The sequence below is a fragment of the Crinia signifera genome, chromosome 3, assembly GCF_055691185.1.
Source record: "Crinia signifera chromosome 3, ASM5569118v1, whole genome shotgun sequence".
Lineage (NCBI taxonomy): Eukaryota > Metazoa > Chordata > Amphibia > Anura > Myobatrachidae > Crinia > Crinia signifera.
In genome coordinates this window covers 184227171-184243714 of record NC_139219.1, presented here as the reverse complement: position 1 = coordinate 184243714, position 16544 = coordinate 184227171, and the positions used below count along the sequence as shown (strand labels likewise).

General features: G+C 37.6%; 1 protein-coding gene across 3 annotated transcripts in view; it reads right to left on the bottom strand.

Moving 5' to 3' along the window:
- Window positions 1–282: 282 nt before the first annotated feature.
- The window catches only part of BACH2 (BACH transcriptional regulator 2), a 243483-nt gene continuing 227221 nt past the window's right edge, over window positions 283–16544 (bottom strand). For 2 of the 3 annotated variants that reach the window (XM_083177041.1, XM_083177042.1), the window contains 2 exons: window positions 11855–12061; window positions 283–10454 (listed from right to left, as the gene is read on the bottom strand). In XM_083177041.1, the coding sequence (XP_083033167.1) occupies window positions 9975–10454; window positions 11855–12061 (687 nt within the window). In that variant the 3' untranslated portion in view covers window positions 283–9974. The remainder of the gene's footprint in view (window positions 10455–11854; window positions 12062–16544) is intronic. The other variant, XM_083177043.1, reaches the window with a different exon arrangement.

Here is a 16544-nt window from a genome sequence, read left to right as displayed (position 1 = left end):
TTAAATATGATCCTTTGCCAGTTTGTCCCTACCCCCTGAGGAAGTCATACAGACGAAACATGTTGGGAAGCTTCTAACCTACCTCACTTTCTGCACATGAGCTAAGCACTTTTTTCTCTTTTACCTTGTATTTTATCGAATGACGTTTTTTATTCAGTATATGCATTGTTTTTAAAATATAAGATCCTCCTTAGTATTTTTTGCCTGTTTTTTTCATGTCCACTTTTTTAACCTTTTTACATACCCCCCAGCCTTGATACACGCTTTTGTGAACTTGTTACCAATTTTTTATGTCAAAACCCCCTCATTGAATAAATTCTTATATTTATTATAATCAATAGTCCTAATTTATAACAATAACCCCATTGTGTTTAAAGAAATATAGGCCAGAAAGTGATGCCCGCCATGTAGATAAAATTAAACAGCAATTCCACTCAAGCATCAAAACAGCAACTGTCCAATCATTGGCCTTAACACATGAGAAGTACATATGTACAGAGATCATGCCCAACAAATAATAGGCTGTTACAGAGAGACGCTGTGGAAATAACATGTGTATAACCTAATTGCTAGAGGTTAAATACATTGGACCCTGCTGTTTGGATACCTGAGAGGGAGGGGTGCATTTTTTAAATTGAGGTGTTGTTACAGAGATATACAGTATCTCATGCAACAGTCACCATAACCATGGTTGTCTGTTTGGTTGAATTGTGCACACATACAAAATAATAATAATAACAAAAATAATAAATGGTGGACATATAGGAGTATGATGACCACTGTCTTTCAAGTATTGCTACCCATGAATAGCTATGTATAAATAGGTCAGCTCCTCTCCAGAAGTGAGTGGCTGTCAGCATAAAGTAATGGTTTTTGCTTACTTTTCAACATTGCATAATTATAGAACCACGTGACCCCTGACAAGTGCTGTAATACTTTACTTTGCACTCAAAAGGCTGATCATGGCTCAAAATTATGAAGTAAAATAAAATAGTTTCTGAAATGTTTTTATTCTTTTTTTAAACTTTCGAAGAAGAAAAATATTTTCATTGTCACATAATACGCATTAATAAATCCTCTATTTATAATGCATGTATACTTCCTATGTACACTGACAGTAGGTCAATATATATGGTAATACAGCAACCAAATGGAAGCCAAAGTCATTAAATATTACTGGATTTATTTTCATAAATACATAAACTTTACTTTACTGCACATATCTGTTCAGCAAATCGTCTACCTCAATATTATTTACAAGAAGCAGATGACTATAGCACTATATTCCACAAAAGCTGTTGGGGAAAAAAAAAGAAATTATGAAAATCGAGAAATAATGTATAGAAAACAAGAGCAGTGGGTTTGAATTACAGAATGTGTAAAATGATCTAAAATATTCTTTAGAAAATAAGCTAGATAGTCCGCTGTGAGCTCAGGGAGAGACTATCAAGGTTATTCATAGAATAACTAGTCAAAGTAATTCAAGGTTTAATAATAGACGCTCCTTGTACAATATGAATTCACTGTCAGTATGACATAGAGCACAAATGGATCTCTCTCCTGTACATTGTGGAGGCAGCCATTTTAAATAGAGCTTATTCATTTGGCAGGACTCTGGGACTTCAGTAAGTCAATGATTGCTACTGAATTCCCATGAATACTTAGTATTACAAAATGGTTGCCTCCTCTCTGATTAAGTAGGTCTGCACCTAAAGTGTTACTTCTCTCCATGTAGGAACCTACCTCTCATCTTATCATTAAAGTCCATTTCTTTTTTTTAAATTTGTCATAATCTGTTATTTTGTATTTACATACCAGGACACAGTGCAAAATGTAATAAATTGATCATCTTATATAGCTTAGCGTAATCAATAATAATGATAAATACAAACATTTAAGGTATTTGGCTATGAGCCATACAAATGACCTTTTTTTTTACACTGAAATATGTTTTATTTAATGTGAGGCAATCACAACAAACCAGAACATAAAGATGGCAGTTTAAATTAAATATAAAAAAGTATACTGAAATAAACCTGCATTTTGATGGCTTTGACAATCTGTATAAAATGTTAGTAAAACTATAATTAATATATGGATTTAACTAACGTCACAAAAATCATCTAGTCACCATTTTATATAGTAAATAGTTTCATGAATTCTCCGCTGGACTGTTTTATAGAAATTAAAAGTCTCTTAGACTAACAATTAAATTGAAATATATGTTGGGTTATGTTTCATTTATACTCCTACATTATGGGAGATGTCACTTATTGCAGATTCTTTTAAGATTTTTTTAAGTGCTTATTATAGATTTACAATGCATATTATATATCCAATTAATAAATAGTTTTTGTAAAGTGCTTAGATGGTCAGCATAGTTTTCCAAAATCATGTAACATATATAATATATTGGTGAACTCAGTTATTTAGTTTACATTTCCAGGACCCATCAAGTTATGCAATACAGTCTACGAGTAGCATAAAATGATTTTTAAACGACTACCAAACTTCAAACAGGTTTGCTTACATGAAAGAGCGGTCAATGCATAATTGAATAGTTGCCAACAAACAAGCACAAGCCACTCATATTGGTGGTCAAAATAGATGACATCAGGCTATTTGTAGCATGGACTGAGAAGCTAGCCTTCTCCTGATTTCATCATGTGGCTAAAAACATCTCATCAATCCACTTTTTCCATGCACACACAAATATTACATTTTTAGAATGGGTCATTTTTGGTGTTCGCACTGGGAGCCAAAATGTCTAGAAAGGCCCTGAGCATAAAGCAAAGGTTTAAAAAAAAAAAAAATATAGAAATAGACCACAATTTATCTCTAGTTGCCATTACAATGCAGATAATCCCTATTCATAATTGTGAAAATACTGCAATCACACAGACCTTTGAAATGCCTTTAGATCAAGATCCAGGCATCTGTGAGCATGTTTATTTTCAATTTGGCAACGAAGTATATGACCATGAAAATATGCTGTACTAGGATGCAAATACGACTAATGGGTTACCGGATGATGCTCCGACAGAGGAGATCCCAACTCACAGGGGCTATTCTCCCTTATGGGGGTCTACAACCCCCATAGAGGGAGAATATAACTTATGGCGAGCGTAGCGAGCCCCAAGCCTGCAGCGTGGTGAGCACGCAAGGGGCTACTTTGTGCTTGCCCCCCCTGTCGGAGCCCTGGCAGTCTGGATACCCAAACTCTCATATACGGGGCCAAATAGGATAGCCTGCCAGTTTTTATATTGTGGTGATGTAGTTGTGAGATTAATCTATTTTTCCTTGAAAAATTGGCATTTTAAAAACAGATAGCTAAATCCTAGAAATCCCAGCATTTGGCACAACTCACAGGGTCTGAGATGGTTTATTCCCTGTATGTATAACCCAGGAACATCCATGATCCAACATGTTGAATTTCCTTGATTTGCTGATTCCAAAATGATTGGGATTAGCGCATCAGGGATTTTTATCATGCAAAATGTCCCCGATTCCCTGACTATAATCTATGGCAACTAATCGTCGAAAGGAATCATTGCCGCAGAAGTAACACCTGCATTATATTTGGCTCATGGTATGCCAATTTATTTAGAGAATCAGCTTCTGATAACATGGCAACCTACTGCATGGGATTAATTGAATGCTTAGTTAATAACAAACTGTTATTTCATGTATATTTAGCTATATATTTGTAAATAGTGGCTTTACTTGCTCTTTAACTATGCTGATACTACAGAATGTAACTTTACTAAAGGAGGCGGCACTGGCCAAATTGTTATTGTACGGAATATGTTAAATCTGATTGTTACTTGCAGTATGACTCAATGCGTTACTACAATGGCTACTAAGGTGTCCGTGAACCCTTCAGCAAGTTTCTTTATTGTAAAATAACTGAAGACAATGACTTGTAAACACAAATTATAACATTTGTATAGTGAAATAGATAATAAAATTGCTGTAAAACATAGCAGCAGAACTTTTGTTATATGTTCTGTATTAAAACTATATTGATTTCTAATGCATTAACACCACTCGCAATACCGCTAGTAGTCTTTTGCGGACTGTGAAGCAGGGGAATACACCTCCTTGTTACCTAGTAACATACTAATATAGTTTTTATGGCTTTTGTTTTAATATTATCATCATCTCTGTATATACAATATATTTTATATTCATAACAACTTGACAAAGGCATTTTTAGCAGCTGTGTCCACCAAAACATTGTAAACCGCTTGAATGATAAATTCAGTTTGGCTTAGAACAGGTATCAGTAGCTTGAACAGTAATTTGTTTTTCGATGTCCCTTGAGAGCAGTGACATGACATTACAGAAGCCATACGTAAGTAGTTATAATGTACTATCCACTAATTGTTTCATCAAGCCAAACTACCTGCAATTTGAATCAATGACTACAGTTAAATGACTTGTAGTCAACTGCTGTCAACATACATTACTAGTAAATGTATATATGTTTACTTATACTGGCTCAGCAGTGGTAGTTCTACATGCAAATTCACTTATATACATTTAAATTCATTAAGCGCACAAAAATAAAAAAATGTTTTTAAGTTAGAGAAGAGGAATTGAATCTTGGCTTTGACAGCAGTACAGCAGATATACAGTACATCTCATGGTACATGACAGTGTACCGGTATAATCACCATTTCAGTCTACTGATATTCCCATCATAATATGTTCTGTATAGGGTATAAACTAAGAGTAGCTGAATAAAATGAAATGTTTATTAAAGAAAGAAGCAATAAAAACAGCAAGAGTTTTCAGATGGGATTCAAAGCAAGCCTATAAAATCCTGATAAAATAAAAAATACATGATCAATCAGGTAATTAGTAATTACCGAATAAAAAGAGAAAATAACTCGGAAATGGAAATACAGATACACAAAGATGAGAAAGATTCTGGTTACAATAAACCAGAATGGAGAGATTAAGGACATGGTTAATAATACATATAAAGATGCAAGCTGATGTGAAAGCCAACTAAAACAGATGAATAATATGATAGGTTGAGTAAAAAGAATCTCACGTTTCTTATAGATTAATAATAAAATGGGTAAACGTAACAAAATTTAACACGCTAAGGGCTCCTGTTCTCTCCAGCCTCCGGTCTCACCAGCTATCACTGACCATGTGTTCCTAACTTTATCATTGTTTTTTATTTAATAAAGTTGTTAGTACTGGTATATTCTATCTGTACACAGCTTTCAAAAATGATGTACTCAAAGAAAATAAGAAAAAGTATTGTAAGCAGCATTAAACCCAATGCTAATACGAGAAATTAGCAAAGCACACAATACAGTGCCAGAAGATTCTGGCAGTTACAAAACTTTAGGTGCGGATACTGGTTGCTGATCAGTAAAAAAAAAAAAAAAAGTCTCTATCCACAAAAAATATATATCAGTACCTAATATAAATGTAAAGGGCAAAATAAACACTGCTATAATACAACACAGACAAAAAAACTTAACGGCAAAAAAGTGTACACCACAATAACTTCATTGGGAGTGAGTATTACAGTACATCATAGTTTAGAAGATGAATGAGATAGTGGGCGAGATGTAATAAGCCTTGAAAAGTGATAAAATGGAGAGTGACAACAACAAACCTATCTTACCTGTCATTTTACAAACACAGCCAGTGACATGGCAGGTAGCAACTGATTGGCTGGCGGTTGATCACTCTCCATTTTACCACTTTGTAAGCTTAGTGCATCTGGCCTAGTGTTTGAAAGTGTGTGTATGTGAATATTAAAAACAATTTATTCTGCTTGTACTTGACATCTTATATTAAGTTGTAAAATATCCTCAAATTTGCAAATGAAAAAAATCTTAACGTGATTTTCTAACCGTTTCCTAATTATTTCATGAAATGAGCCAAATATCTTCTGAATTAAAAAGTGAGGCCAAACAATAACTGGAACTTTAAGGCCTCATGTTAGAAAGGAGGCACACTAATCCCAGATACAGTACATGAGGCTCAGGCAATGCAGCATAGTACATGAGGCATTTGAAAATAGCACTTTACAGATTTCTGAGTGATATAATGATGTAGGCCGTTTATTTAGCGGATTCTTATGGGCTTGTTCCAGGACTGCACTGTAAGTAGTAAAAATATAAAGAATGCAACAGCAATAAGCATATAAATGTACTGTATATATTAGATAACATTCATAGAAATTAAGTTATGTGTGCTATATCTATCCTCAGTTGCACTCTCAGAGCAGCAAATGTACACCGCTAACGGTTCGTCATCAAATCTTTAGGTAAAGATCTCATGCAAATTTAAATTATAATACACAATCTAAAGTACAAATTAGATTTTTAGTGTATTTGTCAGTCAGATGCTGAATTGAAGCAGATGCTTTATGGGCTAAACCTAAAATCATCTTGTGGCTCACTGGTATCACTACCGTAGTTCTTAATTGATATTAATTGGCTAAATTTTGGTTTACTGTAGCCCCAGTATTGATACTCTGCATGAAGGTTATGCATACAATTGAAGCTAGCAGAATACAGACCATATTGCACTTTTATACTATACTACATTGTAACTAGTGGGTGTTGTGTGCCCAACTGGGATAATCCAAATTGCAGTACAGTGGTATAAACTAAACCGAATCTCATATCAAATTACAGAGTATATAAGACGTCAAATACATTGGATTAATATGACTTTTTGGTGCATTAGTATTTTTACACCTTCAAAAGTCTTATTTGAAATACTTATCTTTTGATACTATGAACACAATGTGAGAACTAAGGTTGCTGCCATTGCCAAAATGAAGGTGACTATTTTTAAAGTGATAACATGGACACGAAAAGCAGGTAACATTAAACTTAGACATACAGGTAAGCGCTTCTAAATGAAAACATATGAATGAATTATACATGTTGCGTAAAATCCCCATGTTCTTAGCGATCCAAGGGAACGCATATCAGGTAAGACAAAAATGTATGTGAATAGTGGTATTTAAAATGATTAGGGCATATTTATTAATAAGCACATCTGTCCTGAGAACTTCTCTTAATGCAAGCATTTGTGTCTAAAAGGATGAACTTTTAGGGCAAATTATCAATATATTTATGCCAGTAAAGAGATCCCAAGTAACATTTACAATTTGCGATTTGGGCAGCGGTCACCTGATTCCGATGGATTGGGATGAGGATTCGGGTTAAATGTGTCAAGTTGCATGTGTTTTGTCTCTGATTCCAAACCGCGGTCCTGTGGGCATTGGATCAAAGACAGAGATTGCAAGTGCTGCATGTAAGATATATCGGATCCGGGTGAACTTGCTGGGGTCGATCAAATGCATCCACCTGGGAAGCTACGTGGCAGTTCAATGGGGATCATGTGCGAGTTCTCCCCTTGGAGTAGTCGCACAAGTGTATGGGGACCTTAAGACCTGTACTTTTGACACTGGCTGTAAGGGTAGAGGATTACACAACATGGTCCTGATCTAGCAGTGTTTCTGCCCATGAACTAGCTTGGGGGGCACATACACAAAAAAAAAAGCCAGAGTAAAGATACCCAACACTCCATTAGCACTTTCCATTGTATGATGCTATTCACTAACAGAGTCAAGTTTCATTGTTTGCCTACAAGACTGATTTTAGCAGTGGTACATGGGTATGACCTGTGTTAAACACCCACATGGTGCCTGAGTGCGAGATATTTTGTGAAACAAAAAAAAAAAGTTCAGAAATAGGCCACTTCGTTCCAAAATAACAGGGGGGGGGGGGGGGGGGGGTATTACTTTGCATGCACTCACTTTTAAATATTCATTGAGGAAATGGAAAGAAAATGTTAAATATTGATATAGTTTGTCTTTCCTGGAGCCTCTTATCATTTGTCATTTTTAAACAGCAAACTGTACCTTAGCAGCATGGCATAGGGTAGGATTTTCTAACTGCATATTTATAAGGTATAATATTCTGGGCTGAAATGTTCCATTTGTAAGATTGGTAGAAATACAAACTACATGATTTAGTAGTTTATTACTTAAGGTGCGAAATTTATGGCTGGATTTAAAACGGGCTTTAAAAAAAAAATCACTGCTTTGAATCCCCCTTAAGCACCTTAATATATAAACAATTTAAAATCATGTTACAGTTGACAAATTAGTTTTTCTTGTATAATTCTGTTACTGTGTTACGGTGTCCATTTACCATAAGGTTAGCAAACAAAACCTTTGACATAATTTATGTTAGAGAACATATATTAAGAATATACATCTCTTTCATAATACATGGAATTCCAACTGTTTTGGAAAAAAACTTGCTAAATACTTACACAGCATAATAGCAAGACGGCGCAAGTGTTGATAAACCAGCCTGCTTAGGTACTGTACACCCACAACCCTGATGTGGCGGTAGCAATTCCTGCAGCTTTGTACATAGGAAGGTACCCTCAGCACAAATTTATACTTGGGTTAGAACCTGCAAATGTCTTGAAGTACATCAGAGAATAATGTCAGATTACAGTATGTTACAAGTATCGCAAAAGTAATGGGAGCATACAAGAATGAAGAATAAAAGAGAACAAGCTTAATCAACTGAGAGCTTACTGCAGCACAGTATGTTGCATACATTGTATTGCAGGGTCCAAAGTACATTTAATATACATCTAAGCTGCCTAGAGTTGCATCTGCATAGCAACAATTCAAGCAACAGTCAATTCTAAGTTTTTGTCTTTCAAATAACAGCAATATAGCATATCCTCATGTGATCCATTATATAAATTTTGGGACAACAGCAATACAAGTCAGTCACATTGTTACTTGTGACCATGTAAAAGAACACATAGGGAAACAATAATATAAAATACTGGGTTAAAATGTATGTGTTAAAAAATGTTTCAGAATTCCTGCACTTTTTCTATGAGGTAAATGATTTTCATTGGTTTGATGGACTGCAGCGTACTCTCTTGGTCAGCATTTAATCCTGATTCCTAATGTGTTTCTAATACAACGATCACCCACAGAAATCAAAAGTTCCTCTTTTTAGAACAGTTATTATGTAACCAGGATTGAAGAGGGATTAATCATGTTGACGTTTTACACTATATGGTAAATGTAATATTTGGCAAGAAAATGTTCCTACATCCTAATCTCCTGAGTATTTTCTTTCTTTTTGTTTTCTTTGTTATACAAACAAATAATGCATATGTAGTCATGTTACATTTACACACAACATCCAAGCTCAGTGCATGGTGCAAGGGCAAATTGTACAGTCTGTGTATGAAGGAAAATCTACAATAAAATAAACTTCTTGATTGAATGGAAAATGGAGCTGTACTGCTCTAGAACATTTGTGGATAAGAAAACTAGAGAAGGTGTCCATATGGCGGTCTATAAATAACTAGATGATAGTGTCAGATTGAGGAGAAATAGATAACAAGCAGTCTGTGGCATCAATGACATAAATAGGAATGTTGTATCTTGCGTATACAATAGAAAACAGAAGACTTCCAGTTTTAGGGTGTGAAAATTAAGGGATGCGTGGACTTTTTGCATATGGATAAAGAACCTATATACAGTTTACCTATAAAAACCTTGACTCGCGGTCTTCAATGAAAAACAAATGAACATTCCGAGGAAATTCCTGAGATAGGTTTTTGTGACATGGGTCACTGAGAATATAAGCTGCTGTTGGGTCGTCATGGATGTAAAGTCCATCCCTGTTAAGATCTGAAGTTAGAATACATTAACAAATGAAATAGAATGCAAGGAGGACAGTGTAGACACTGTATAGTTCCTTGCCTGAGCAAGGTATAGCACCATCTTGAAGGGATCTCCTGCTGTCAGAGACTAGGGAAATACTTATAAAACAGTATTGCTGCTAAGACTGCTGTAGTGTGCACCAATAATGTTCTCTGGAGGCAGTGGCAGCCAAAGGCTGACTGGTGACTTCTGCTTGGCCGCAAAACCGCATCATCAGACATTACTAGGAGAAATCTTTCCTGGGTTGCTCATCCGTCGTACATTTCTCGGTCATTTCCTGACAGAAATCCACTGTCACTGTTTGGCTGTTCTGTTCCAAACAAGTTTGCCTCTCTGAGTAAGTACCATGGTCAGATCCCTCCAGCCCTCTTCTTGCGATACAATTGTCTGGTATGTTGTTAGGAATTGTGTGACCTCCGTGTTGTATTGGGGATTGCTCATTGCAGCATTGCATGTTTTCCCCTGCATCCTGAGCAGTGACAAGACTTTGCTCTCCTCTTGCTGGTAAAGGGTTAAATACAGCCGCAGTGGGCAGATCCAGAGGCCTCAAAACCGGGCAGTACCTGTGCAGAGCTTGGATCTGCTCAGGACTCTGCATATCCCTACACACTTCTTGGGACAGACAAGAGAAGTTGTCCAGTAGCTCCCCCATGCATGCCTTCAGCTGGTTCCTCTCTGATAACAGCTTTTCCTTTTCACACACCTAAAATCAAGGAGAATACATTTATTCATGGTTTTTCCGAAAAATAATCCCATCATAATGTTATTGGTAGAAAATTAAGAATGTAAACTACATATAAACTACCATTTAATTTGAGTGATAATATAATGTTTAGGTCTGAAAAAAACTTTAACGTAAAGAGTGCATATATCAAATGACTTCACAGAAAGGGTAATGGATGAGTGGAATAGCCTCCCATCAGAGGTAGTACAGATTAAGATAGGACAGCAATTAAACATGCATGGGATAGACATAAGGGTATCCTTACAAGGACATAAGGATTAAACAGGGTTTGAGGCAACAATATGGTTAAAAAAGGGGCAGACTAGATGGGTCGAATGGATCTTATCTGCCTTTAAATTATATGTTTCTAAAAGAGAAGGTTTAATAGTACAAAATATGGCTAGTTATCTAATGGCAGCATAGAACTAATGGTGTGTACACACGTTAGATGTGCCTTAAAATCCTATCCACGATCTGATCAGATAGGATCGTGGATAGGATGTTAAGGCACATCCGATTTGCATCCTATCTTGACTATATAGTGCAGATCTGCACTATATAGACAAGGCAGCCAAGACTTTCTGGCTTCCGATACGTGAACGCGCATCGGGATCGGATCGGGATCGCAAGGGTTAAAACCCTTGCGATCTGCATCCGATACCGATCCGATGTTGACTATATCGTCAACATCGGAAAGGATATCGGACCGTGTGTACACAGCATAACAAAATTCAGAGCTGACACAGCACTAACTAATAAAGGATGATTCATGACTCCCCTCACTCTGTGCAGTTTCCCTTCCATTATGGATAGTATGAATAAAAAAAGGTAACAGCGGCACTAGAGGTGTGTACACACGTTAGATGTGCCTTAAGATCCTATCCACGATCTGATCAGATAGGATCGTGGATAGGATGTTAAGGCACATCCGATTTGCATCCTATCTTGACTATATAGTGCAGATCTGCACTATATAGACAAGACAGCCAAGACTTTCTGGCTTCCGATACGTGAACGTGCATCGGGATCGGATAGGGATCGCAAGGGTTAAAACCCTTGCGATCTGCATCCGATGTTGATCCAATGCCGATCCGATATTGACTATATCGTCAACATCGGAAAGGAAATTGGACCGTGTGTACACAGCATAAGACGTAATATTGATTTTTTTTTTTTGGGCCGTCAGAATTGTATAGCCTAAAAAAAAAAAAAAAACCTTACAGACACAAGGTCTGGGGGGGGGGCAAATTGAATACCGATGATATGTGATAACTAGAATAGTTCATAGTGCTCCTATATACAGTATATTCTATTGTTACCAAACCCTGGTTTGCGCTCACTCTCCACCTTATCACAGCTGGGTAGCAGACTTTACTCACCAGCTTATGTATTTCACATTCTAAGTTCTGTATACAGTCAAGTTTCCTCTTACGGCAGCGCTGGGCAGCTATCCTGTTTTTACTTCGGCGTCGGACATCGTGAATAAATTCCAACTGTTCTGAGGTCAGCTTGTGCATCTTTATCATCATCTGAAAATCATTGCGTGGAAGATCTGTGATTTGATCAATTGGAAAGGGCAACTTAACCTACATGGCAGAAAAAAGAATGATTAGTGGTCTATTGGTTTTCACAAAGATTCTAACCTCTGTGTACACATGCCTGTCGCTGATGCAGCAGACCATTCATTTCATGCTGTTATCAAGACTCTTCAGGAGAGATGTTTTAAGCCTTGCAAATGGATAAAGTACCAACCAAGAAGCCCCTAACTGCAATCAATCAGTGTTTGAAAACTGGTAGTTAAGAGCTGATTGGTTGGTGCTTTATCTCTCTCTGAACCGAAGGACAGATGTATCAAGCTTCAAAAAGTGATAAAATGGAGAGTGATAAACAACCAGTGCCTACCTGTCATTTTTTAAACCCAGCCTTTAGCATGACAGGTAGGATCTGATTGGCTGGTTGTTTTCACTCTGCATTTTATCACTTTTTGAAGCTTGATACATCTGACCCCAAGGCTTGATACATTTCCTCCTTTATGTGTTGTATGTGCTTACCAATAACATACCAGTCACAAGCATTGGCTGGATACCATCAAGAAATACATTTAACAGACAAGAAGATTTTTTATGCAGAACTCAAACCAAGCTGTCAACATATTTAACACAGCACTTACTGCAAACAATAATAATATAATAACAAATATAAAATCAGTTATGTGAAAAGCATATACTGTAGAGTCACTACAGCCATCCTATTTAGCATAACTGTTGCAAGACATGGACCCTTGCAGTTTCAGGAGTTATCACCTGTGCCACCACAGTAATTCTAGTGGGCTAAAGGTCCTTTCATGCCCAGGGGGAGGATCAAGGCCAGGGGGCTTGCTCCTTCACCAGTTACGCCACCACTGGGTGCCTTTCGTAACCAGGTAGCCCGAAGCGTGGTGAGCGAAGCGAGACCACAAGGGTCCGTTTGGGTCATTTGTTCCGAATTTGCTCCTCCTCTCCCCACCCCACTTCTCCTCTCCCCACCCCCTCTCCTCCCCTGTTAAGTCAGGAGGTCCTTTAGCTCACTTGAATTTAGACCTAATCTTGCCACCACTGCACCGAATTCTCTCTCTCATTGTCAAAATATATCAATAAATAAATCAAAGGGGAAGATGAATATATTGCAGTGTTTGTTTCTGTAATGCCGTTTTCAGACATGTTAGGGTCATGAACTGGGACTTGTTTGCAAGTTGTTTCCTTTCACACATGCAGATATCCCAGCTTGAGACGCATACATGTGCAAAAATCCAGGATAGAGCTGTGTGCGTGAAAGGGACATCACTCACAACTCAGATCTCAAATTTGATTGGGAAAAGGATCCAGAACGGCGCTAATAAAAGCAAACCCACTTAAAGTGTGACAGCTAGAGACTGGGAACCTGACAGATTCTCTACTTTGTTAAAAGTGGCTGGTGATCCTTGATCTCATCCCTCTTGTTTTCTTATTCTTTCCTACCCTTTCTCTATCCGCCCTCCTATCTCTGCTTCTTGTTTTGTTATTATGTTTGCTATTTTTATTCATATGTACTGTAGATCTCTATGCTTTTTTATGAAATGTCTCAACATAATATTTTAAAGTAAAAAAGGTGCCTGTGCTCAGAGTAGGATATTTCAGAAGGGCTGCTTAGAAGCAAGTGGTCCATGCTCAAAGTAGTGACTGATTACATTGGTTTCTAAATACTCACCTTCTTTATGCCAATGTCTCATGATGCAGCTAAATGTGGTATAGAACGTGGATTAAGCTAGAATGACTATGCCCAACAAATAAATCGCTGGGTCCTGGGGAAAGAATTCCTCAGGTGGACCTACCCTGTATTACTCTAATGGATCCCTGAAGGGTATTAGGGTGTTGTTTAGGGATCCCTATTGACCATAGGTCCCTATTCCTGGAAATAGGGACCTATGGTCAATAGGTTCCCTAAAAAACACCCTAATATCCTTTTGGTGCTCCATTAGAATAATACTGGGTAGGTTCCAGGCCAAAAGCAATTAATAAAATACTGATCTTAATTCTCAAATTTCAACTTAATATTTACAATGTGTTATATATATTTTTGAGTATTTATATTTTCTATTGTTCCTTTCTGTGATATACCTGCATGTGCATTTGGATAGATGTATTTGTTAAATTGTCTTTTAATCCAATAAAAATATTTTGCACTAAAATGAGGTTGGTCTCTACAAAAAACAAAAACAAACACAAACACAGAGAAGGGAAAGACATCACCAGCCAATAGCTGTCACAAATCAAAACAACATAAACCAATCATTGAAGAGGATTGTTCATAAAACGCCTTCAGATTAAAGGATTCAATATTCAACTTGGAGACTTGGTTTACACAAAGAGGCATATTCGATGCCCTGACAGCGAGCTATGACAGCGAGCAGTGCCGATAGCTCGCCATCAGTATTCAACTGCCCTTTACTTATCACAAAATATCTCCCATCTCGACCACTCAACTCTGCACAAGATCTGGGTCTCTCTCATGCATTGATCACCAGCTCCCATTCACTATTACAGGGCTTACATCGGCTGCTCCCACCCTATGGAATGCCCTTCCATGCACAATAAGACTCTCTACTAGCCTCCAAACTTTCAAACGTTCCCTGAAAACTCACCTCTTCAGGCAAGCCTATCATATTTAGGTAACACACGCTTATGTATTATATAGATTCCCTTCTGGACTCGCAACTTTGTGGGACTGCTATGCTATTACTGTCCTTGTGTTTCCCTCCTATGTTCCTATAGATTGTAAGCTTGCAGCAGGGCCCTCTTACATCCAAGTCTGTCTGTTACCCAGTTTTTTTCTCACCGTCTACAATTATAAAGCACAACGGAATCTGCTGCGCTCTAATTTAATAGGATGAGCAATTCAGAAAGTGAGAGATTTGGTAATAAATCTCCAATTTTTTAAAAAACGGGAATAATTTACACTGCTAAACCAGTTTGATTTTGCAGTATAAATGAATGCCGATTTTAAAAAACTGGAGATTTCTTACCAAATCTCTCACTTTCTGAATCTCAAAACTAAATATGATATAAACAATGACAAATGGCATGTAAAAAAATTATTTATTAATGTAGTACCTGTGTTCTGCCACAAGAGTGCAGTAATTGAGCATTATTTTTAAAGAATATGAGCATGGTAATTTACTAGCTTAATTATGTAAATGTATAACAGAAAGTGTGACTTTCACTCCAAAAATTCACCAGAGTGTGTTTATTGGCAGGCAAGGAAAGCAACTTACAGAAACCCTGCAGGTAGCTGTATGATGCATACCACAAATCATGAATAAAGCTTGCTGCTGATTCAAAACGGTTTTAACAAGACATTTGATAAGTGTACTAGAATTCCTTTCAATCTAGTAAGGACACAGTGGTGGCGGTTTAATACTTATGCAAAGGAAAAAAAGCTCAGAATTTCTTGTCTTTATTTCACAGTAAGTAAGGCTAGCTGTTAACACCATGTGATTTTGGCATACAGTGATGTCATCAATTACTCAGACATGCCAAGGAGATGTTAGGCAGAAGATCCCTTTTCAAGTACAGAAGCTTGGGAAGCCATTTATTAAAAAGTACTGGAGTAAAATAAAACCTGTGATACAGAAGTGCTAGAATCCATAATGTAGGATTCTCTACAAGGAGAGGTCCTTCTCAAACATTGTTAGGTCCTTCGCAAACATTGTTATGGGATCTTATGCCTGCAACTTCTGTTAGCCTTCAGTCTGGGAAAATAATAGCAAATTAGAGATGTCTACCAGCAAAACCCATGCATACTTGAAACGGTCAGAAAATGAACCATGACAGTGAACATGATTGGTTAATGTTAGCCTGGCACTCCGTTACACCTCTACAATACCTTCCCACACCACCACACATCCAGCTGTAATTCTTCCTGCATCATTGGCACATTACATGATGGGTGACACACAAGTCACAGGGCAGTATTCAATGACAAAATTTGGCATGTGCAGCGAATCCTGCGAATCCTGTGTAGGATTCGCTGCCGTGTTCCAGAGGGCTGGAGCCTTCGCTGCCATCCCTCGCTGTCCCAGTATTCAATGCCGCAGGGGCTCGCTGCCCCTGACAGCGAATCTTAACCCCTGCAGCAGACAGCGCAGGGAGCAGGGGGACGGCGGCAGGCAGAGAGATGGAATTCTCCCTGTCTGCCCCAGAATGTATGTGGGGGGAGGAGGGCTCCTGGGACCCAGGCAGCACAAGCTGCCCCCCAGGAGAGCTAGCAGGGGACTGGGTAGGAGCCGCTAGCACTGCTCCCGATCGTGCATATTTAATGATCGGGAGCAGTGAATACACAGTATGAATATGTAATGAGCGGCTCTCGGCCCCCTGCTGGCTGTTATGTGTAAAAAAAAAATTTTTTTATTAAATAAATATTCATGTGCTGTAAGCACATGAATAAAAATAGTATGCCCCTGCACATAATTTTTTGACACCAAATAAAAAAAAAACCTTTATTTTAATAGTTCACATTCCACTTCACCATGAAAAGATGGCGATTGCCACAGGC